The 24,432-nt window shown below is 36.6% G+C and overlaps 1 protein-coding gene across 2 annotated transcripts; it reads right to left on the bottom strand.

The window, feature by feature from the left end:
- Positions 1-24,184, bottom strand: MFSD1 (major facilitator superfamily domain containing 1). 2 transcript variants are annotated; one of them, XM_032225082.1, is made up of 17 exons: positions 23,952-24,184; positions 23,012-23,064; positions 22,087-22,199; positions 20,830-20,872; positions 20,603-20,670; positions 20,264-20,372; positions 18,909-19,011; positions 18,058-18,156; positions 17,006-17,117; positions 16,081-16,137; positions 15,576-15,732; positions 13,084-13,181; positions 11,015-11,127; positions 10,021-10,068; positions 8,997-9,057; positions 4,106-4,217; positions 1-2,407 (listed from the first exon to the last, which is right to left on the bottom strand). In XM_032225082.1, the coding sequence occupies exons 1-17, from the start codon at positions 24,109-24,111 to the stop codon at positions 2,348-2,350; spliced, it is 1,566 nt and encodes a 521-aa protein (XP_032080973.1). In that variant the 5' UTR covers positions 24,112-24,184; the 3' UTR covers positions 1-2,347. The 2 variants fall into 2 exon arrangements, with proteins under 2 accessions (XP_032080973.1, XP_032080974.1); XM_032225083.1 differs by lacking the exons at positions 1-2,407; positions 4,106-4,217 and adding an exon at positions 4,372-5,121 and having other exon boundaries at positions 23,952-24,183.
- Between the last annotated feature and the right edge of the window lie 248 nt (positions 24,185-24,432).

Raw genomic sequence — 24,432 nt, 5'->3', positions numbered from 1 at the left:
GTTCAAAGATACTTGCTCACTGAGCAGTAATGGAACAATGAATCTTTGATTTGTATCATGAAGAACGTTTTCCAATTTGCTTCTGGCAGTGCACAATAGCCCAGACTTAGTAATTAGCTCTTAATTAATGCAGTTCCTAAACAGGATGAGCTATAGGTATTAGAGATGAGCAGGGGTCATAGTTGTTGCAAGTCAAACAGCCCATTAAGCCGAAGTATGCAAACATCACTTTTGTTACTGTAATATATCTAGCTTAATGAAAATTATTCAGCCCTCACAAAAGATTAACTAAAGTTTTTTTGAAATTCAAGATGAGGTTGTACATGCCAGAGGAAAATCTGGTCCTTGAATGCATACAAGATTATATTTACCAGGAAAAAATATTTTTAGTGTCGAAATAATCATCTTCATACAAAAAATAGAGACAATGTTCTAATATCTATAACAATAGGTTACTGTCCGTGATTACTGGAGATTATGTCTTTTAGAACAGGGATACCAAGGGAGTCAAAAAAGTCAAGATGGTGGATGGCATTTTCATGCTCTGCTTCTTTTATACTGCAATGCACCTAAGAAAGGGATATGGTAAGTTCTTTTGTGAAACTTTTGTTTGATGGGCAGAATCTGAATAGGGAGCAAGTGAAATTTTATCTTGGTGGTTATGTTCATTTCATGTCTCACCACAATGGAAAAAATTACATTATTTTTTTAAAGGGCCAGCAAGGTTACATTCAGTCATGACTACTTTTCTGACTTCCCCAGCAAATGCCCGTGTTTTAGAACAAACAATTTTATAAAAACAAAATAGAGTCTATCAGCAAAACTTGCAGCGTCTTTTACAGATAGTGTAGTACATAAAGAAGAGTAAAAGTATCTGTAATGATAAAAGCTGCATTTGAGCCATTTGAAGAAATTTTAAATGCAGTGGAGACAAATTCCTTGCGTGTATAATCACTCTTGGCCAAATAAAGTACCAATTCAAATGCAGTTTCTAAATTCAAGCATAATTATCAGCAATGCAAGCAACTATTTGCACTGCCGAAGGCTTTTAGATAAAGGAAATCTATTTAGGGCAAGACGTGAATAACAGATGCAACTATTATTGGCATTTTTCCCTATCTACCAAAAGTAGCACAGGTATTTGATACGGCCAAAATAAATTAACTTGACATTTGTCATAATACGCATATGGAAACACTTGCTGTGTTATCCAATTGGATTACAAAATTCTTTTTTCTGTCAAACACAACGTATTTTCTTAAAATCAATGGCAACCACGATGAGGGCGTATGAGAAGAATCAGAAAACTGATATTCCAGTTCTAGTCCTACCTAACCAAGACAAATTTCATACTAAAGGAGCTGCTATTGTAGCAGTCTAAAACTCCAAGATTGGTTTCCAAGTGAGCTATAACCAGTGATATCTGCTAGGGATAGGGGTAAAAAAATTTTAAAAGGCAGTCCAACAGTGGAATAGCCCAATCCCACTGGGTATGCAACATCCAACAGGGTGACAGCTTCAGTCTTGACTATCATCTTTTATTTCCCTGAGAATGTGCTGATTGGTAACCCTTACAGCTACAAAAACATGTCAATTTTATTATTGCAGTGAACTGTTAATTTTAATTATGCAACTCTCTTCTACGTATTCTCCACAATTTGCTAAGAAAATATACTGACAAATAATTAGCTATTTCCACAGGAAATTTTCTGTAATGCATCTACGTGCAAAAAAACTAAAATACCTAAACTTAATGCTCTTTTAATTAATTTGTATTTTCATAAGAGCTTTTAAAGGTAGTCCCATCACCTGAAATATTTATGCAGTACCAGCTTGATGTTTATGTTTAAACATGCTAATTGTAGTGAAAAAAAATTGTGGTAAGTTTACTAAAAAGCTATGCATTTCATAGAAATAGTCTATTTCATTAATATCTATTATTTCTCTTTCTTAGAGTGAAAGAAATGTAGAACACAAATAAAGTGTAGTTATTCTGAGACATAGACAATCAGTGTACACCTGATATGCAGTTATAGTGCATAATAGTACACCAAATGGAAACTGTCCTTTAAGCTTAATGTTACAAACAGATGTGGATTCTAAGCCAAGCAACAATCAGATGAAAATCCACGAACACCATTTTAAAAAATCCCTACTCATCCACTATAGCAGAGTTCAATGTAGGCTCTTTAAAGTCTTCCAAGACATCAGCTATTATTAATGTTTGCAGAAAACTACTAAATAGTGTTCTGTAGTTACTCTATATGTTGATCTCTGTTACAGAAGAGTGAGGTCTTGTGTTGATACAATTTCTTATTTTGTTTGTCCATGTCATGACACAATTCTGCTATTTCAACACACTTCTGTGTGCCAGTGCAGATAAGTGACAAACACAGTTGGCTGGCAGCTGAAAAAAGTAAGAAAGAGCAAGATATCTCATCAGCAATTGTTCTCAAATTAAGCAGCAGTGGTCAGGTTAAGACATGCATAATTTCAGCAAGAAGCTGACTTTGCTTGTGCAAACAGGCCCATAAGTACTTTAGCATCATTTTCCCTCCCTGAAATTTGATGTTCTAATTATCTGCTTATATATCAGATGTTTCTGAAAAGGCTCCTGGGCACCATAGTTCAACAAATCTGAAGGCACTGCTTGCCTACTACAGTATTCTACAGTATACATAAATAATAAAATGCCTTTTTTCTGTTTGGTTTTGTCTTAACATTATTCTTATATTTCGTAGGAGATAAAAGTAGCATATCCTTCTGCAGATGTCATATTACCAATATAATAGACTACTATTTAAATTAAAAAATATATAATTTTGCATGCCTATTTTTGGGTGGATAGTCAAATTTTCACTATGATTACGAGTGCAGACCAAGTTCAAAAATATATTTGAATAAAATAGTAACAAAATATTACAGTATATTGTATACACAGTACATGTTGCTAAGAAAACAACTTAAGATGGGCCAAAGTTAGTCACTAGGATAATGTTAATTCCAGGTATGAGAGCAGGGTATTTATATGGAGCCCCTGTCTAGTCTTTCATATTGAGGAGCGTTTTAGTTCAGACAGTCATCTGATTCTTAATTATGGTTTTTCTCATGTTTGGCCATCGAGTCTTCATGGAGTTGAGTGTACTTAACAAAACTCATAGGTAGGTAGACAGGCAGATAGATTAGGTAAGACAAATAGATTAGGCAAGATAGATAAAATGGAGACACAGACAGGTAAGAATCTCTCTCTACTCAATCCTGATTTTCAAAATACAGTTGAAGTAGCTCTTGCTGTGGACCACCATCGGCCAGCAGAGCTGGTAGCAGATTCAGAAAGTGAGGAGGTTGAGGAGGCACATGGGCCAGTCCTGGAGTCTGGGGAAGGCTCTGATGAGTTGTCTGCGTTGGAGGCAGAGATGGGACTAGGGCCGTCCAACAGTTATCAGCTGACTTTGGAGTCGGATATCAGTGGGGCAGAACAGCTGGAGCCTGTTCCTGATGTGCGTATGTGCAGAGCTGCCAGGAAAAGGGATCAGTTAAGGAACAAGGAACAAGGGCCGTAAAGGCACGGGTGGACAGTGAATGGCCTCTCCCAGAGAGAATAAAGAGGAGTGAAAGTGGAGGAGAGTTTGCAAGAAACAATTAGTTCAATTCATTAGAGTGAAGATCTGTTCCTGACTTCTTGCCAAGTAATTGCTGCTACAACGTGATGTTTGAAAGATATCAGCCTGGCAATTCTCCAATAAAGGTCTGTAATTGAAAGACTATTTGCCAGAACTTTGCTGGAGAGGAATTCCCTTTAACCTAAATAAAAGAGGTTTTATCGGGACAAGGAGTCTGTGTCATGCTCTTGGAAAGCCTAGGTCAGAACAGCTCTATCGTTTTGGCCAACTGGATTATTTTCCCCAAGATACTTCATGGAAGTTGGAAGTTCTTTATGATGGGGTGACATATTGACTAGTTTGCATGCAAGTTATAAACAATAAAAACCAGTCTTCAGATGAGCTTGGTATTATTAAGTCTAGTGCTAATTTGACAAGAAAAGTCCTTTCTGGTGCAGCACTTATTGCAACATTTTTAAAATAAAAATTTTGGTTATCAGTACCTGAGCACCTAATCTGCAGAGATACCTATTCCTCAAACTAAAGTCACTCTTTGGTTGTAATTTGGCTAAATCATCTTCATTCTGACGTCTGATTTTTTCCCGTCTTTTTGCTCTGCAAAAACAAAGGGAACGTTATTAATAGACACATAGAAAGATGAATGTGTTAGATCTTCAGTGAACGTTATTCTTACATCAAGGCATGGATGTACTGTTAGCTAAAGGAAGGGGAGAACAAGTCAAACATATTAACAGACAGTAAAGTCAAATACTCTCTCGTCCAATATTTATTATTAAAGGTCAAAATGTAAGTGCAAAGTGCAAGTTTCAACAGTCAACCAACATTTAATCTCTGCCTGTAACCAAAAAATAATAATTACCAGGAAACAATTCTAATACAAAATACAAAATAAAAACAGCAACTTTTAGAGAAATAGTAGCTGCCCTTTTTTAAAACAAACACGGCTTTTGATCAGTAGGATGATGTTGTTCAATGATATTTTTAAAAAAAATCATAACATTAGGATTTTATTTACATTCTTTTGATCCTGTAAGACACATAACATTACAAAGTCACGATTTGCAAGGAGAATCATCACATTTTGTAACAAATAATCCCTTCAAAAAACAAGCTGCTGAGTACCAAGACATCATTAGCTCGCAGACAAAACCACCCTTACGCAAAACAGAAGGATAGATATCACTGTTTACATGCCAATTAAATTCAGTGAGCTGAAGGAGCCGACTTCACTTCAAATGGGAGTCTCTTCAACGAGGTGGAGTATAGACATATAGAAAAATTTTGCTCTGCTTGCAGTCCGGGTGCCTTGATAAAGAGAGATGTTTGACACGCTGTATGTTCAGCATATGTAACTGTGTTTTCCTGAGTGAACTACTTTGAAGTGTAACTTGAGGTCTATCACCTGAATATGTACATGTACTAGAATACTCTTCAACGGGATTGTTGTTGATCAAGTGCTGCCCCGTTCTGGAAGGAATTTCCTATTCAGATTTCTTTTCTGCAAAACATATTGTAGCAAACATGTTATTGTAACTATGTGCTTGTAAGTCCCTCAAAAATGCCATGGTGCAGGACTGAATATTTACCGTATTTTCGGACTATAAGACGCACAGGAGTGTAAGATGCACCATGATTTTGAAGAGATTTTTTTTTTAAAAAAAAGTTTTTGTACTCTGCATGCCTCCCAAACCCTCTGCACGCCTCGTTTTTTGAACAAAAAAAGGGGGGGGGGCATGCAGAGCTTTGGTAGGCTTGTAGACTGGTCCTTGGGCTTGGGGGAGCAAAAAATGAGCAGAAAACAGCCAATTTTTTGCAAAAACTGGCAATTTTTTGCAAAAAAAAAAGGCACGCAGAGCTTTGGGCGGCTTGTGCTACTGAGGGCTGGGGGGGCCAAAAAAAGGAGCCAAAAAAGGCCATTTTGGGGGGGGAAGGGCATGCAGAGCTTTGGGAGGCTTGTAGAGTGCTCTTGAGGGCTGGGAGGGCAAAAACAAGCAAAAACAGCCCTTGTTTTGCTCATTTTTACCCTCCCCAGCGCCCAGGAGCACTTTGCAAGCTTCCCAAAGCCTCTATATGTCCCTTTTTGCAAAGGAGATGGGGTTTCGGTAGGGCAAAAATGTACTATTCAGTGTATAAGAGGCACCCAGATTTTCACCCTCTTTTTTGGGGGGGGAGGTGCGTCTTATACTCCCAAAAAATACAGAATGTATTAAGAAAAGGGTTGCTCTGAAGTGAAGGTTCAGTTCTCAAATTTCTCCAGTCGCAACTGCTGGAAATCAGTAACATATGCCTGCTATGGAACCACCCAAAATTATTGTACACATCTCCAAAATAAGCCTAACAACTTAACAACAAAATAAAAACAACTTCCCAAGTCATGTATGTGATACAGTTTTGCCCATTTTCCATCAGTTATTCATTATAGCTCTTATCCTTCCCCTTCCCAAAAAAGAAAGAAAAAGATGTTAAACATTTCTCACCCTTGCTTTAATTAAAGAAAAGAGGACACTTCTGATGTAAATCCTAGTAACAATGTCCTTTGGGTGATGGGTGAGTTTTACTTAAAACTTCCAGAACAGCACAGTACCTTCTGTTGTCTGCATCACATATGCTAGACTTATTTGGATTTTACTATTATTATTTTTAAGACTGAGGTTGCCATTGGTGACTGAAGAGTTGTCCAATTTAAGTTTCATATTCCATCTGACTACTCATACTACTATGGTAACCTTTTAGTAAATGGGCAAATCTTCACAACTGAAGAACTCAATTTTTAAGATGCTAAAAAGAAAATGGGAAATTTGTCTTGGCTTGATCTGACATTAAGTGCTTCTAGAGGTTTTCAAATGCAATTCCCACCTTCTTTGAAGATCAGCTGTACTGGAAGAATAAGATAGGGAGTTTTAATTTGAAACATCTGGAGAACATCAAGTTAGGGAACCGGTTATAAAACTGTACATAAATTTAAAAAAAACCTTCTAGCTGTGTATTGTAATTAGGAGTCAGGTGGTATAAGCAAACAAACAATAAATAAATTTTGGGCAGCAAAGCAAGCAAATCAATGCTCTCAATTCAGCACAAATTCTCATGCATTCAGATGAAAGATTAAAATGCAAGGATACAAAACTGCAGTTCTATACATATATGTAGCAGGCCAGTACTTAAGTTAACCACTGAAGAAATGACTTTGAACAAGACTAAATTTCATTGTAACTCTGAATTTTTGCTGTTTCCAAAGTTTAATATATAAAAAATGGTCTGAATTCCAGCATTTGAGCTAGATTATATTTATAATCCTTTTTTTCTCTTTTTCCAGATCTTTAAACTGACTCCAGCAACAAAGGACAACTATGTTTATTATATATATATTAAATACACCAGAACACGCTCCTACTATTTATTTTTTTAAAAAAGCTGTTTTTTGTTGAAATACATTTAAACTATATGGCTACTATATGGTTACATGGTACATAGAACCAGGACTATGATTATACCAAGTCAGATAATATATGAAGTCTCTTTATAGATTTATTCTATAAAACTATTCTCTAGAATTATAGAGAATAGTTTTAATCCTATCTGAACGTATTTTCATTGATTATGATACAGCTTATATTATCCACTATTTTCTTCTCAAGGTATGTCCAATGTACTTCAGGTTACATCTGCAAAATCTAGGAAAATGTTTTGACTTTAGAAGAAGGCACATTTGGAATGAACTTTTTATAGTGCTTAAGGCACTTGATCTTTCATACTGCTCTGAAAAAAAAGCCCAATGTTTAACTAATTAAGGAAGATTTAAAGACCATTTAAAGAATATTTAAAGAAGGAAAGACCCACAATTTCCTCTAAAAAGATAACAACAGACCAGTGCAATGTACTTTACACAAGGTTGCTTCTCCCAAGTATTAAATGAAAGTTGAAATTTGTACAAAACATAGCTGCTTTCCTTCTGGGAAGCAAGAGCTACCTGTATGGATTGCCAATAGACTTCCAAGCACAATTCAAAGTGCTGTCCTTATAAAGCCCTTCCTAGAATCACTGAAATGCCCTCAGGCCACCTGCTATAAATACAAATAACTATACAGCTTAATGTCTATGGAGATTCTCAGTCAAAGGTCATGGTTATCCCAAAGGTGCTTTTTCAAGGGGCAACAGGAATTTTGTTTTCCCTTGAAGAACTTCCTTCTGTGAAGTTCTAAAGAAGTTTCTTAGATGAGAAGCAAAACATCTTCAAGGAAAAAAGAAAGTCCAGTAGCCTCTTGAAAAAGCAGCTTTGGGACAGTTATACAACTTATTTGTATGTAACAATCGGGGAAAGATCTAGATTAGTATTTTTTGTGTAAGTTCCACCCCTGTGAAACAGTGCCTCCTCCTGAGATCTAGCTGGTGTCCTCCTTAATCACCTTCTCGAAAATAGTTGAAGCTGTTCCAAAGAGTATTCAATCTACAAGGTTGCAGAGAGGATCATCAAGCTTTTTAATTATATTTTTATGGATATAGTAAGACTACCAGGAACCTTTGTTGAGATAATTTAGTGCGATTCCAAAGTCAAGAGTCTTCTAACTTCCACATACTCGTATAGCTAGGGATAAGCTTTTCTTACCTTGTAAAAAATGCAAATAAATACATTTTAAAATGTGTTTGAATATTAGTAACTCGGGTTGGTAGTTAGGCTGTTGGTTTGAATTCGTAGCTTGGCAATTTGGTTGCAAACGATGGATTACAATTTTGTTATATAATTTTGTTCTGTTCTATGAAAGAACTCTATCAACCATAATCCCAAAGGTAGCATTTAAAATGAACAAATAGGCACCCCTCTCTGCAGCAACAAAATTATAACCCATCAGATCACTTCTCAGTAACAAAAGGCAGCCACTCAAACTGTCAAACAAGCCAAAACCAGACCAGGACTCAAGCATCCAGATAAACAACTCTAATCCTAATCTGCATCACACAGACAATACTTAACTACATAGCCCAGCAACAACAGCCAGCCAATCAAACAGTCCGAAAGCAGACCATGACTCAGAAATATGGGAACAAACAACAGTCAGACCAATTTGCATCTCATAAAAAAGGTATTTAAAGCTCTGTGTTCTGACAGAGGAGCACAACTCAAAATGCACTGACAATATCTCCTTGAATAGTGACAAAACATTTGCAACCAAATTGCCAAGCTCCAACATTTGCAACCAAAAATTAAAATACCTTTTCTCAGGTGTACAAATTAATCTAACAAGAAAATGAATGTTTTGATCCTATTAAATCAAAATAGTATATATATATCAACCTTCAGATCTTTTGCATACCAATTTGCAATCCAAGCATTTTTCTAATATCACCTGTATTGTAGGACCACTGCTACATACTTACTCAGCCATGGTTAGCTTCTGCACTTTTTCTCTCTTCTTTGCAGACCAGTTAAGGTCTCCTCCTATGAGAGAAAGGATATACATATAATTTAGTAAGACACTGTTTTTACAAATCTTAACCATCTTTAATTCTCAAGAAACAGGTATTATAATACAAGTTTGTGTTGGCCAGCTTTAGCGGCATAAAAATTTAGTAAATGTTTTTTACAAAACAAACAACTCCAACCTAAGGAAGGTGAAGCTCATAGAATAAAAGTTGGTTAAATGTGCAGGATTTGAGAAATTATGTTTGGACTCCAAAAGAAGATACCACCAAATTTATGGCATTACAGTGCATTCCACAAAGGACTACCTTTCAAAACCACCAGGAACTGCAACTGGTTCAAAATATTATGGCTTCCTTGCTATAATGAACATATGCATTGTTCGTTTTATTGCATACCAGCCATTGCTGCAAATAAATTTTGGGATGCAACTCAAAGTGCTGGTTTTAACATATCAAGGCCCTTATGGCTTGGCTCCCATGCAGGATTGCATTCTCTGCTACAGTCAAACCCCCTCCCCTATGAATATATTATATTTACCAAAAGAGGTCAAAACTCATAGAAATCGTACTTCCTTCACTTTATCAAAAGATGATCAAACAGAAATATATTTGTCTATTTCCACTGCAACCTAAGATAGTTCTACTTTGAAGTTTATTAATTGGGTTCAACTGTAGTCTTTCTTTCAAGAAAAGTTGTATAAACAACCTTTGAAGTGAAATTTATACTTTTAGTAAAATTAAAAGAATTGCAATTTTAATATGTTAAAGAAAAACCTCTGTACATAATGTATAATTTAAAAGAAAGTACAGAACAATCAAGACTCAGAATAATTACATTTTTACATTTAAACCATCAGCAAAGAATAGCTGGTGTATTTTATTCTAAAATAATGTGTTATTATTTCAAGGTAGAGTTACCATTTTTGCACATTGCTGATTCAAAGATACAAGTGTCAAGACAAGATAACCAAATGTTTACCTCTGAACAAATTCACGAAGTATAACGCTACTACAGCAATAAGAGCCACTGTAAGGCAAAAATGAGAAGTTACATGAAAGAAAATAATATATCATGAAAATTAGCCTTAATATGCAAAGCAAAAATAGCATGTGTATAATTTTCACATAAAGAGTACCAAAGCGTAAATATTTGATGCCACAGCTGGCTTCTACAAGGGAAGGGTTTTCCCCCCAGATGTCAGACTGAGGGCAATGTAATACCCTGAAGATGTACTCAAAATTTCAATGACTGACAGACTGGGAATACAAATCAAATGTATTTGAAAAAGAAAAACAGTGGCCCCAAACAAGCAAAGTTCACTGCCTAATATCCCACATGAACTACCATATTTTTTCGTGTATAAGACGCTTTTTCTTTAGAATATGTACTTGAAAATGGAGAGGCATCTTATACACAGGAGGCCGAGAGGAGAAGGTGTGGCCCATCCCTGTCCTCCAGTTCTGCCAGAAGAACCTCTACCTTATATACAGGTCTATAATTCCTCTCAATTGTATTTATTTCTTGAATCACATTACCACTCTAGGTTTCATCTTTATTGTTCCTGTGATGCATTTCCTGTTCTTGTTTTACTCAGTCTCTAATAAGATGGCTTCTGCACACTGATGGCTTGCAGTGAGCTTACTTACTCTACATGAAACATGGGGGTGTCTTATAGACAGAAAAATATGGTAAATCACATGAAAACTACATCTTTGTCAAAACAAACAAACAAGGACAGAGTTTTGTAACAACAGAGTTTTCTCAGAATATTTTATTCCAATTTATAAAATGCAATAGTTATTTTAAAGAAAAGAGGGAAAGAACTTCCTTTTTATTTTTAAAAATGAGGATGAGAAAAACATGCATTAAATCAGAATTTGTCTTGCAAACAATTTCTAAAACTATTTCACAAACCACCCATGTTGTACAATTCCTTTATATACAACATCCTTTCATAGGGTTTTATACTTACAACACAGACAAGAACTGAAGAAAATTTCTAGGAAGAAATATCCTCGGGAATCCAGTATCATCCCAGCAGCAATGGCAATGATCGCAAGACCCAAATTCTGGATTGACTGCATGCTGGAAAACAGAAATGACATTCCATAATCCCCACTTAGTTTTCAACCAGCACAAAGAAGCAAATTTAGAAAGCTGTCTCTTTTTTTCTGTAAAATATAAACGTCTTACTAGCCAACAAAAATTGTACTTGTGTATTAAAATCCAAAATATACAATCACCACTTAAAGGAAGACTGAAGTAGAAAGAAACCACATCTTTATGGAAAAGACAGCCTCACCTGCTGTTATGAGAAGAATAAAAACTTTGTAGAACAGAGAGAAAAGTTGCAACCAAGATAATGGTCAGATAAAAGAAATCTAAGCTTGAGGAAGAAAATATATTAAGGAGGATCCTCCCTAGTTCTCACAAAGATAGAAGAGGGGGGGTGTACAGAAACTTGCAAGATTGATGTTGGCCCTTCTATAAAGGTGACTAGTGAACCAAAATTATGAATTCTATTTTTACTATGAGGTTATAATAACAAATCTTACAAATCTGCCTGTGCTTCCTCTTCCCTCCCTTCATCTTCATGAAAACTAGGGAGGGTCCTGTCTGACACACCTTTTTTCAGTTTTCTTCCAGATCCTGGAAGAAAGGCTTCAAACTCACACATTAGTCAATTTCCTAAAACAGCAAGCCCATTTTTCAGATTCACAAGAATGTCAACAAAAATAGGCTGTTTAATCGAGTGGTAGAGGGGGAGGGGAAGTAGGGTAGAGGGGAATGATGGAGGGAAGATAGAAAGTTGGAGGGGGGGCGGAAGAAAGAGGTGTATGGAGAGTGGAAGAGGTATATTGGGTTTCTATTTTTGGGGGTATTGTTGACAAGAGGAATTGCTATGATTATCGTTTAATGTTGTATGGCCCCGGCTATGCACAGTATATATGTGACTGTATGAAAATGAAAAATGGAAAATAAAAACATTTTAATATTAAAAATAGGCTGTTTAATCAAAGAAAGAGAAATGCTGTGTTCTTATGAGACCTAGATCTCTTATGAGATCTTCTTCTGAAGCATTTTTGAAACTTGTATGAACAAAACTTTTACAATCCCAGGCAACAATGTATTGATAGCTGTGCAAGGTCAATGCAACCCACAAGTGGAGATAAGTAGTACATAAAAGATTCAGATATCTGTCCATGGCGGTAAACACTCATGTGTCTGTCAGGCATTTAATGTTGGAGAAATGAGCACCATTCTGAGAAGACACATGGAGAGAAAGAGTGGATTTGGAGTAACATCTGACATGTGTACACACTGGTCAGATGTGCCTGCGTGCAATCATTTATTTTTTTAGCTTGTTATACTTCAATCTGGTCATGTTGAGAGCAACACACTTTCAATCAATTATGGAAGTCAGCAAAAAAAAGCCTAAACACAGATTTTAAATGAGACCTAAAGGTAAAGGTTCCCCTCGCACATATGTGCTAGTCGTTCCTGACTCTAGGGGGCAGTGCTCATCTCAGTTTCAAGCCGAAGAGCCAGCGCTGTCTGAAGACGTCTTAATGTTCATGTGGCCAGGATGATTAAATGCCGAAGGCACATGGAACACTGTTACCTTCCCACCAAAGGTGGTTTCTATTTTACTACTTGCATTCTTTTGAACTACTAGGTTGGCAGAAATGGGGACAAAATATGGGAGCTCACTCCATTACGTAGCGCTAGGGATTCAAACCGCCAAACTGCCAACCTTTCTGATTGACAAGCTCAGTGTCTTAGCCACTGAGCCACCGCGTCCCTAAATCAGACCTAGAATATCTTAATCAAAGAGAATTTCCAGTACTCAGAGCTGTATCCAAGTACAAAAGCAACCTTACTTTGGAACATTTGCATTATAAAAAAGACACCATAGATTAATCAAATGGTAATCTGCTAAACATGTAGAATAGTCAAATACTGAATTGGCAGGGGATTATAACAGTTATGATCATAAGTTTAAAGATGACGTGCAAAAAGATCCCAAGATCTGTTACTTACAATCCATAAGCAGTTCCCAGCTGGTGTTCTGGTACAACAAAAGCAACCATTGGCCATAAGGCACAGGCAAGCAAAGAATAAGCAACTCCAAGCAAACACTGTAAGGGGAAAATAAAGCATTTATACTAGGCATTAAGAGTGAGCTAGCCAAAGTTCCTGAGGTTCAAAATTGTATGGGATTAACAAATGTCATTCTTCTATTCTGTTTCCCAGTTGTAAAGTTGCTTCATTTGTTTACAGGTGAAACTCGAAAAATTAGAATATCGTGCAAAAGTTCATTTATTTCAGTAATGCAACTTAAAAGGTGAAACTAATATATGAGATACTCATTACATGCAAAGCAAGATAGTTCAAGCCGTAATTTGTCATAATGATTATGATTATGATTGTGATGATTATGGCTTACAGCTCATGAAAACCCCAAATCCACAATCTCAGAAAATTAGAATATTACATGCAATCAATAAAAACAAGGATTGTACATATAACAATATAGGACCTCTGAAAAGTATAAGCATGCATAAGTACTCAGGACTTGGTTTGGGCCCCTTTTGCAGCAATTACTGCCTCAATGCGGCGTGGCATGGAAGCTATCAACCTGTGACACTGCTGAGGTGTTATGGAAGACCAGGATGCTTCAATAGCGGCCTTCAGCTCTTCTACATTGTTCGGTCTCATTTCTCTCATCTTTCTCTTGGCAATGCCCCATAGATTTTCTATGGGGTTCAGGTCAGGCGAGTTTGCTGGCCAATCAAGCACAGTAATTCCACAGTCACTGAACCAGGTTTTGGTACTTTTGGCAGTGTTGGCAGGTGCCATGTCCTGCTGGAAAATGAAGTCAGCATCCCCATAAAGCTCGTCTGCGGAAGGAAGCATGAAGTGCTCCAAAATCTCCTGGTAGATGGCTGCGTTGACCCTGGACTTAATGAAGCAGTGGACCAACACCAGCAGATGACATGGCTCCCCAAATCAACACAGACTGTGGAAACTTCACACTAGACTTCAAGCATCTTGCAGTGTGTGCCTCTCCAGTCTTCCTCCATACTCTGGGTCCTTGGTTTCCAAATGAGATGCAAATGTTGCTCTCAACAGAAAAGAGGACTTTGGACCACTGAGCAATAGACCAGGTCTGTTTTTCTTTAGCCCAGGTAAGACACTTCTGACCTTGTTTGTTGTTCAGGAGCGTCTTGACAAGAGGAATGTGACATTTGAAGCCCATGTCCAGGATCTGTCTGTGTGTAGTGGCTCTTGATGCACTGACTCCAGCCTCAATCCACTCCTTGTGAAAGTCCCCAACACTTTTGAACGGCCTTCTCCTGAAAATTCTCTCCAGGCTGCGGTCATCCCTGCTGCTTGTGCACCTTTTTCTTCCACACTTTTCCCTTCCACGTAACTTTTTATTAATGTGCTTTGATGCAGCACTTTGGGAACATACAACTTCTTTTGCAATTACCTTTTGAGGCTTTCCCTCCTTATGGAGGGTGTCAATGATGGTTTTTGCACAAGGCCCAGGAACTCTTTGCAGGTGTTATGGCTTAATTAGCTGATTAGAGTGGGACACTTTGAGCCTAGAATATTGCACCTTTTCACCATATTCTAATTTTCTGAGATTGTGGATTTGGGGTTTTCATGAGTTGTAAGCCACAATCATCACAATCATAATCATTATGACAAATCATGGCTTGAACTATCTTGCTTTGCATATAATGAGTCTATCTCATATATTAGTTTCACCTTTTAAGTTGCATTACTGAAATAAATGAACTTTTGCACAATAGTCTAATTTTTCGAGTTTCAACTGTATTCTGCAGTTAAATAGAAACTATGTGCCGCTGGCAAGCTAAATAATGCAACAGCCAAAAGTATACAAAATCAATAGATACACCATTATCACTAAGAACAGTTATCTAGATTGGCAATATCACATGTATAGGGGAATTGAAACCTTCCAGATCTTATGGACTGGAACTCTCATTATCACACCCTGGTCGTGTTGTCTAGGTTTGACGGACAGTTCAGCAACATTTGGAAGACCATGTTTTGACAATGCTATAGAAAGCTTAGCATCTGGATTGTAGATTTTGGAGGAAGGTGTCAGAATTTTTGAACAGTTTTATTAACTGTGCTCCCACAAGTTTGCTGGAAGCCAACTCATCCAGATAGCATAGCCTTTTAGTACTTAAGACTTATATACCACTTCATAGTGCTTTACAGCCCTCCCTAAGCAGTTTACAGAGTCAGCATATGGTCCCCAAAAATCTGGCTCCTCATTTTATCAAACCTGGGAAGATGGAAGGCTGAGTCAATCGTGAGCAGGTCAGAATTGAACTCCTGGCGGTAGTCCTGAAATCTGGAATTCTAACCACTGCACCACCACAGTTCTTATGTTTGGAGATTATGGGAGTCCAAATGCATAGGGATCCATTTAAGGACAAAGTACTTTACATATTTTGGCTTTATTTCAGAAAAATAAAGCTGAATGAAATACCTACCATTGCTATCCAAGGATTCCAGAAAGTAAAGGCCAACATGATGTGAGAGGTCAAAGTTCCCACCACTGCACATATAACCCATGTGATGTTCCTTCCAACTTTATCTACTAGAATTCCAAAGATAGGGGACATTGGGGCTGATATAACATACACAATGCTGAAATGGAAAACAGAAAAGTCATGTCAATACAATGAGATCAATTTTCCCATTACACAATAATTCTTCCTTCCTTCACCATCCTTCTCCCCCCACCCCACCCCGCCCTTCCCAAGAAGCGTTTGGACTATTCGTGACTTGATATATTGAGATATACAATGATTCCTATCAATAAATTCACGAAACTTTTTTTACGGCTAAAACTAACTTATAGCCTTCCTGTCATGATCTTATTTCAAGGAAGATTTCAATTAAAGATTTTTTGGAAGCACGAGCTTGAAGTAGACTGCTCTCAGGAAAGTAATGGTTAATGCAACAACAAAACAACTTAAAATTAATAACACTGACCTGTTAATCGCACTTGCTGTTTGAGAAGTAAATTTGAATTTTTCAATGAAGAAAACTCTGTAAAACAACAATCAATGATACTTCTGTAGTTTCTGTATCATCTTAGGCTGTAAGTAAACTGCATTATCTAGCAACAGATTAACATTATTGTGGACTAGTGATAAATCATAAAAACATTCTTGACTTTAATAAATTATTCTGCATTGTATATAAGCATCCATTGATGTCTTCTAGAAGGGAGCAATATGTGTAGCATGTATACATGTTGAGTATTGAGTGGAAATTCAGGGAATCATAGTCACTCTACTCTAGATAGAATGTATAAAAACAACTGTAAGCAATACTATTGGAAAAGCAGTCACATTACCGATAGTCCTTGTCTAGTGAGCACAATTGCACCTGGAAACTCAGTCATTAAGTGAAGCAGTTGCTGGGTGAAACCGCAACTGTGCTTTTGATCTTAAAAAGGTGCTGGAATTTCAGATCTAATTATAAGTACCCTTTCTCTGGAAGATCATAACTTCAACCAGTCATAAAAAAGGACTATTTGAACTGCTATCCACATAGGTAAAGGCATCATCTCCTACCTCTCTACTATCATGAGGCCCATTTGTTACATTCAATGTAAAAAAGATAAAAAGCAAGCATATCTATATGGGATCATAATCTCCAGGTGTTTGACTTCAATTCCCATAATCCTCTACAAGCATAAGCAGCGCCATGATTTAGTTTCAAAGTCAAAAGTATTTCCATGTTTGTCTCTTACATTGTTTGTTTTCTGTTCTGTTTAATAAAATGCAAACACATATTAAAAAGCAAAAACCACATTTAAATACACACACATACACACATATTTAAAAGTCTGATAGAAATATAATAAAATATAAGCCAAATAAATCTGATTTCTTGATAATCGTGCACTTACTTTCCAAGTCCAATGAAAGGGAAGACAGCCACATAATAACAAACACAGATTAAAAATATGAGCCATAACGATAATGAGAAGTCTTTCACATCAGTTATTTTTATCACTTCGCCTTGAGGGAAAAAAAGAAATGCCACTGTTAGCTGTACAATAAGACAATAAACTGTCTAATAAGAAATGACTCCAAATAAATTTTTTAACTCTCCACTTGTTTCAACTAACAGAACTGAGATACTCTGCACCATTAAGAATATGATACATCCTTGACATGTATGTAAAAACTCAAATTCAAAGAATTATGAGCACACTAGGTAATTATGATAGTTGCAGAATAAGAAATATTCATGTACATATATTTCATTGGAGAAAATAGGTCAGAGATTCTTCATGTTATCAGCAGCAAGCTCCACAGCAAGGGAAGAATAATTGCTTACTGTATTTTGCGGAGTATAAAGACGCACCAAGATTTTGAAGAGCCAAATTTTTTTAAAGTTTTTGTACTCTGCAGAGCTCACAAAAACAGGCGTTTTTTGTCAAAAAAATGCCATGCATAGCTTTTAAGAGGCATATAGAGTGCTCCGGGAGGGAGGGGTAATGAGCAAAAAAGGCCTGTTTTTCGTGAAAATGGACCCTTTTTGTCAAAAAAAGGACATGTATAGCCTTTAAGAGGCTTATAGAGTGCTGAGGGGGGGGGGCAAAATGAGGAAAAAACAGTTTTGCTCATTTTTGTCCTCCCCAACTCCCAGGAGCAATCTGGAAACCTCCTAAAGGCTATGCACGGCCATTTTTGCAAAGAGGGTGGGGTTTTGGGAGGCCAAAAATGCTGTATTCAGTGTATAAAACGCACCCAGATTTTCATCCTCTTTTTTGAGGGAAAAAGATCCGTCTTATACTCTGAAAAATATGGTAATTTCCCAACCAGAGAAAACTCTTATTACTCAAACACTTTATGGTCAGGAAGACCAAAGTCAACCATTAGTTCAAAAACCTGGCTCTTATTCTCAGTTTACACATACTTAGAGGAGGGAGGGACACGAAGGAGACCAACATACCAATTTTCCCTTGTTCTTTGCAAAGAATTTTCTCTGCTCTTTTGTCCAGGTAAGCAAGAATAAGAGCACAAACTAGGGAAAAGATACACGTGATACCACCTGCAATTAATAGAACAGAAAGCAAATTAAGATTTATGCCATCAATGAACATAAAATTGCTTTACAATTCTACACATTATAATATAAAGTGTATAAAATATATACACAGTATAAAGGAATGTGAGAAAGTATCTGCAGATGGCTTTATCAAACCAATTGCTAAAAATATTAGCATTATATAGCAAAGATATAATGCTAATGTTTTTAGCAATTGGTAACGATATTTCAAATAAGCCACTGAAAATAAAAAGCCAGGTATAAATTGCATGGCAGATAATTTTTCATGCCAGAAATCCCACTAAGTCTTAAGTGGCTTATTGAGGGCAACAGTACAAAGAACAATGGGGCAAAGGAATTGGGTTGAATCAGTATCAAATCAGAATGTGATTCCATTTAAATTAAATGTGCAAAGCATTCAATCTCCATTTTTAAAATAATCTTCTGCTTTTATCACATGAAGCATTACAATATAGTGGGGCAATATCTGGAGGGGATGTCTCAGCTAGAATGAAGGTTTTTGAAGCCTTCATGCAACTGCTAAGGCTTCAAAGTAGAAATCCTTAAGTGATGAAAGGGGAATTCTGGGAGTTGAAGTCTATACATCTTTAAAACAGCCAAGGTTAAGAAACCAGTGCAATCTGCATAAAAGACAAACTTGATAAAACTGAAAATTGATAGTTTAACAACACATTTTCAATTCCTGAAATAAAAAAAATGCATTATTTTTGTAAACGGTAAAAATATTTACTAACCTATCAAGAGTGCTATGCCCAGAGTTGTGTGGCCTGTAGAACCAAACAGATCTTGAACTTTCCAGTACACCCATCCCATAATATTCATATTCACAGTGCTCCCCTTTGAAGAGATAATCATAATTAATTAAGTTATATTAATTTATTTTCCCTCATTGTGTCAAAAGACAGCAGGCCACAAGAATCTTCCTTAATAGCATTTAATTTAAATCTTCTATATTGATATCAGAAAAGAGTATCTTTTTTTCCTTCCGATCAACAGGAAATGTTCTATATTCTACATATTCTACATATTTGAAGCTCTACAAGGCACATCTCTAATTAATGTTCTACACTTGTTCCAAGAACTTAAGGTTATATACATTTTTTTTTCTTACAATAATGATGTGGAATAATGTGAGCTGAGAAAGTATGGCTGGTTCAAGATTATCAAAGCTGTGAACAGACTTGAACCTGGCATTCCATTATTAATCCAATATTTTAATATCATTCTTCAGGGTTCCTATCTTTATTCATTCTTTTCTTATCTAAATTCCAAATGTAACTTAGTATAGTGTGCACTGTATACATTTTTAGGGAACCTTTGAAAAAAACACTTCTTAAAACTGACAGTCCTCAACTGGAACAGCTAAAATTGCACCCATTTAGAGATATCATTTTGATCAGATGTTCAGCAATAACATATATTCTACTAGGCCAGGCGTCATCACATGATGTATCGCAACTTTTTTCCCCTTCACTAAAGCAAGATTGGGCGTGGTCAGCACGTGACGCATCCGGGACACAGGCCACAAGTTTGACACTCCTGCTGTAGGCCATTAACAGATAACCTGCTCCCCCTCCCCAAGTAATTTGGATTATGTCATTCATAAACTTCAGTCAACATCAAGTTATTTAAGACAATCCGCTAGCAACTGGGATCCATTTAAATTCACCACTGTTTATGTTCTTCATAGGATTTGGAATTACTTTTAAGTGCACACAATGATTGTGCACATGTACCTTTTTTATTATAACAAAGTCCTTGCAAAAATTAGGCTAACTTTTCAGTTACCATTTGATTTCTCCAAATGTCCACAAACTTTCCCTCAAAGTAAGGGGAAAGGGGAAAAGATGACCGTATTAAAGTCACATTTTACTGCTGTTCCTCAGCTTAACTGATTTATCAGGTTTGACTTTTTAGAAGTCTTAATGAAACAATATTCTTAACTAATCAAATGCCTTTTTAAAAATGCCTGAATCTTTGATAGCTTCACCTCATGCACAGACATGGGAACATAGAATAGCCAATACATGTGTAGCAATTACTATATTAAATATATTATATTTTTTAAAACCTGGGTGCTTAGACTTACAATTCTAGCCATGCTGAGTTGCAGACCAAAAACAAGATTTAATTCTTTTCCTTTAAACCAACTCACAGCATAGGTATTCTGTGCCACTGCTAAGGACTCACCACCAATCCTAAATGAAAGACATTCATGAATATGCATATTTGAAGCCAAACACATGAAAAAACACACACCATACTATACCATTTACAAATTCATGCTGATTTCCCCCAAAAAAACTTTAAAATAAAACTGAAATAATGTAACGCTTTCTGCAAACCTTGTCTGATTTTAAATACATGAGCCTTCACTGGATTCTCTATTGAAATACAGCAAATATTTAGACACAATATCCAAACTTACCCAAATACAAATCTGCCAAATTCCATCAGCCAAAATGCATTACATATTGCTCCCACAGCAAAAATTACCTGTAAAAGGAAGATGCATCTCTTTTCAGTTAATTACAGAAATTATATCACAGGCATTTATTTTAACTCTGTATTTCAATAAACGAGAATAAGATTTCACAGCTTTGGAGAAATTATGAATTTATTTTTCTGCATAAAACTGCCATCTGTTTCACTTACTTGTCCCACACAGACGAAACAGCTGAATATTATTGTACCCCACCTGTAAAGGAGTTTTAATAATTTAAAGTCAGCATTGTAATTGGGAATTGTCACCATACAAAATGATACTATTTACACAAATGAGGTAAAATTCTCCTTTAGACGTGAATGAACTAGATTGAAGAATCTTTTCTATCTTCTGTTACCCAAAAGAGTACCATCAATAATCAAAAAAGTAGATAAAATATATATTCTACTTTTCTTCCATGCAGCCACTATGTCACACTGATTTCAGGAGGGAAATAATCCTCCCAGAAAGGAGAGCCATATGAAAATCCAATAGGGTTGACTTTTGGGGAGAAAACAAATGGGAAATTACGGAATTATTTAATTGCTTGGATTCTCTCTTGGTTCAAATTGAGCACAATTGTAGGAGCTAACTGTAATAAGCAACACGGTAAGCTATTTCTAGATATCCTCAAAGAAAAAAGTAAATTCATAATCCATAATATTCAAACAAGAAAACCAAGATCCTACTATTAAATATGAATGTATTTGTATATCATCATGTTACAATTCTGAGACTGCATGGCCAGCCAACTAATTTGGGGAAAGAAATAAAATAGAATGATAGTAAAAATCGACTTTCAAACAGTAAACATTTAGTTGTAAGTTCTTGCAAAATTATTAAGAAAAAGAGCTTGGACTTCTACGCAATCACAGAATTCAAAATATACAAAATGCATGAATTCAAGAACAGAATGTTTGAGAAGTGCCTGGAAGATTCAAATTCCCCTTTGGAGCAACCAGTTCTGAGAACAATTTCCAAGTCTCTGGAAGTAACCATCCAAACCAGAAATGGGTTAAGAGCTTCTGGATATTGTGTTTTCAAGAAGGCAAGCCTCTTTCAGATTTTCCTAACATAACTCAATCCATTTACAGTTTGGATCATATGTTCCAGAAAAGATCACCCGGACCCTGAAAAGATATGGCATGAGCTAGGGGAAAAAAGAAAGATCCAACATTTCTCAACTGTTTCCTTTCTAAAACCATGAGTTTTGCATTCTCTCTATTAATTAAAGGAATCTCATCTGTTTTTCAGGCTTCAGCCAGAAAAAAAATGTTCCAAAAGTATCATATTAATTTTAATAAGTGGATACCTCATTGTCTATTAAGCATATTGAAAAGAAACATGAAGTACAGCTCATATTCATACAGCCATTTGAAAAAAATAAAATAAAATGGATATCTTAAAGAAAAAATGATCATAATTACCTTATTCCAAATACTCTGTCTATCAAAAAGCCTCCAAAAAAACATAGAAACACATTAGGCCAGGAATACCAAGCATACAACGCCATGAATTCAGCTGTGTTTACTTTCATATTCTAAATGGAAGAGAACACAATCTTTAAACACTGCTTTAATTTTAAAACTTTCTTACAGAATAATCCATCCAACGAAATATGGCATTGCAATATCAAGTCATTCGTCTAAAAATTGCTGTCTTGCTACAAAGAAATATTAACACTGGTATCAGAAATAAAACATGCAAATATTGTTTGCATAAATAAAAATCTAAAGCTTTAAAAAAACTAGTAATCAGATAGAAACTAAGGATCTGAAAGAAATGATTGTTCTATTCAATGTTCTTGTACAAAACAATCCGTATTTTTTGAAACCTTGCACACTTTGGATTTTGTATTTATCTCTCATTTTGCTTCAGAGGATGATGCATTTATCATTAAAATAACTACAATAAACAACCTTGCAGCTGAGTTCTAATTTTCCCATTTCTTTTCTTCACATTAGAAAAGCTAGTGGTTATATGACAGATGGGGTATTTTTTCTCTTATACTTTAAGATAAAAAAAAATGCCTGAATTGGGAGGGAGGTCCTCCTGGAGGGAAAAATAGGTATTCTTAAACCATTCTGATCATTGATAATTGATACTCAACTGCTTTAAGAGACAACCTGTAATCTACCTGTCATTTAGCACAATCAATATCCTGATTCTTCAGAAAAACAATTATATTTCATTATATTTTAATTAAATTTTCATTGTCTGATGCTCATTTGGAATAATTTCTGGTTGTTAGAACATTTAATGAAAATTCCTTGCTATAATGGAAAAAAACAACACATCAAAGATTTAAGTAAAAAAAGTAGTGAAATTCAGCATATTTTGTTCTTCACTCACCCTCTGAACTTGAGTCTGCAGAGCTGCTGGGGTGTCATAGCAAAAATAGCTGCCTAAGGAAAAAACAGAGCAAACAACTTATTTGTTAAAAAAACCATTCTCAAAATGCTTTCGTCAATAACCTATGCGGATCATTTGGAATTCACTAAAAAATTCACTATGAAGAGGAGAAAAATTATTTATTTATTAAATGTATGTCCCTCCACCCTCTTCACTTGTCCAGGGTGGAAAAAGGGAATCAAAGCTAAAGAAGACCTGGTTAATTTCCAAGTGATACCAATACCTCCAATTAGAATTAGAATTCTTTATTAAGCAAGTATGATTGGACACACAGGAAATTTGTCTTTGGTGCATATGCTCTCAGTGTACATAAAAAGACAAGATACATCCGTTAAGAATCATAAGGTACAACACTTAATGATAGCCATAGGGTACAAATAAGCAATGAGAAAAAATATAAATCATAAGGATACAAGCAACAAGTTACAGTCATGCAAACATAAGTGGGAGGAGATGGGTGATTGGTTATCCCAGGATGAGCAGCAAATAGCAACTTTCCAATCATGCCAATTGATAAAAAAAAAAAACCATGAATGCCCTCTTTTCCTAGCCAAAACTCATTGAAGCGATTGCGATCTATGACTAAAGTTTGCTTTCTGCCATTATTCTCCTTTCGTTTTCTGTTTTCATTGATCCGCTTCAGAAGGAAGGGAAAGCAAAGCAGGCAAAGCACAGCTCAAACTCATTTGAGTCGCCCCATGTCTAGCGCTGCCTTGCAAGAATTTAGAAGGAAAAGGGGAGCGGCAAAATCGATACTGTCTAATGTCCATCCGTGACACACTTTCTTTACATCCCCACACAAGGACTACCCTTAAGGCGAAACTTTATTCCGCTCCTCGGGCACAGCCCCTATTCAACCAGGAAGACAGGGACCACTGACCGAAGCCCAGGAAGCACATGAGCGCCAGCACCAGCAGCCTGTGAGCCAGCCGCTGCGGGTCGCACAACGCCGGCAAGGGTTTGCGCGCAGGGTCGCCATGGTCCTTGGGCAGCGAATCCTCATCCAGCAACGCCCGTTCCTCTTCCTCCATCAACGCCATCTTGGACAACCTCCCGGTCGCCAGCCGCCGCCAGCAAAACAAGAAGGATCACGTGAGGCCCGTCACATGACGTCACCACGCCCGGCTGGTCACGTGCGTCTCAGCACGGTACGCAGAAAGGGAAGGTCCGGCGGTGGGAGTGGCTTAAAGTTTCAAGCGTTGTGGCCCGAGCCTATGATCGCAAAGGAGGTGCCCCATTTCTTGTCGATGAGGGACCTCCGGACTTGCCGCTTGTAAGACTTTGCGGACTTCAATTCCCAGAATTCCTCAGCCAGCAAGCATGGATTCTGGGAATCGAAGTCCGCTAGTCTTACAGGCGGC

Source organism: Thamnophis elegans, chromosome 10 (assembly GCF_009769535.1).
Source record: "Thamnophis elegans isolate rThaEle1 chromosome 10, rThaEle1.pri, whole genome shotgun sequence".
NCBI classification, from domain to species: Eukaryota; Metazoa; Chordata; class Lepidosauria; order Squamata; family Colubridae; genus Thamnophis; species Thamnophis elegans.
This window is presented reverse-complemented; position numbering and strand designations above follow the sequence as displayed.

Bases quoted from the DNA above. Each gene is read 5' to 3' on its own strand.
- MFSD1 (XM_032225082.1), bottom strand. From the start codon at position 24,111: ATGGCGTTGATGGAGGAAGAGGAACGGGCGTTGCTGGATGAGGATTCG. The intron at 23,065-23,951 runs GTCAGTGGTCCC...TTTTTTCCTTAG, and splicing joins CATGTGCTTCCTGGGCTTCG to GCAGCTATTTTTGCTATGAC. The intron at 15,733-16,080 runs GTCAGTGTTATT...TTTCCATTTCAG, and splicing joins ACAGCAAGTGCGATTAACAG to CATTGTGTATGTTATATCAG.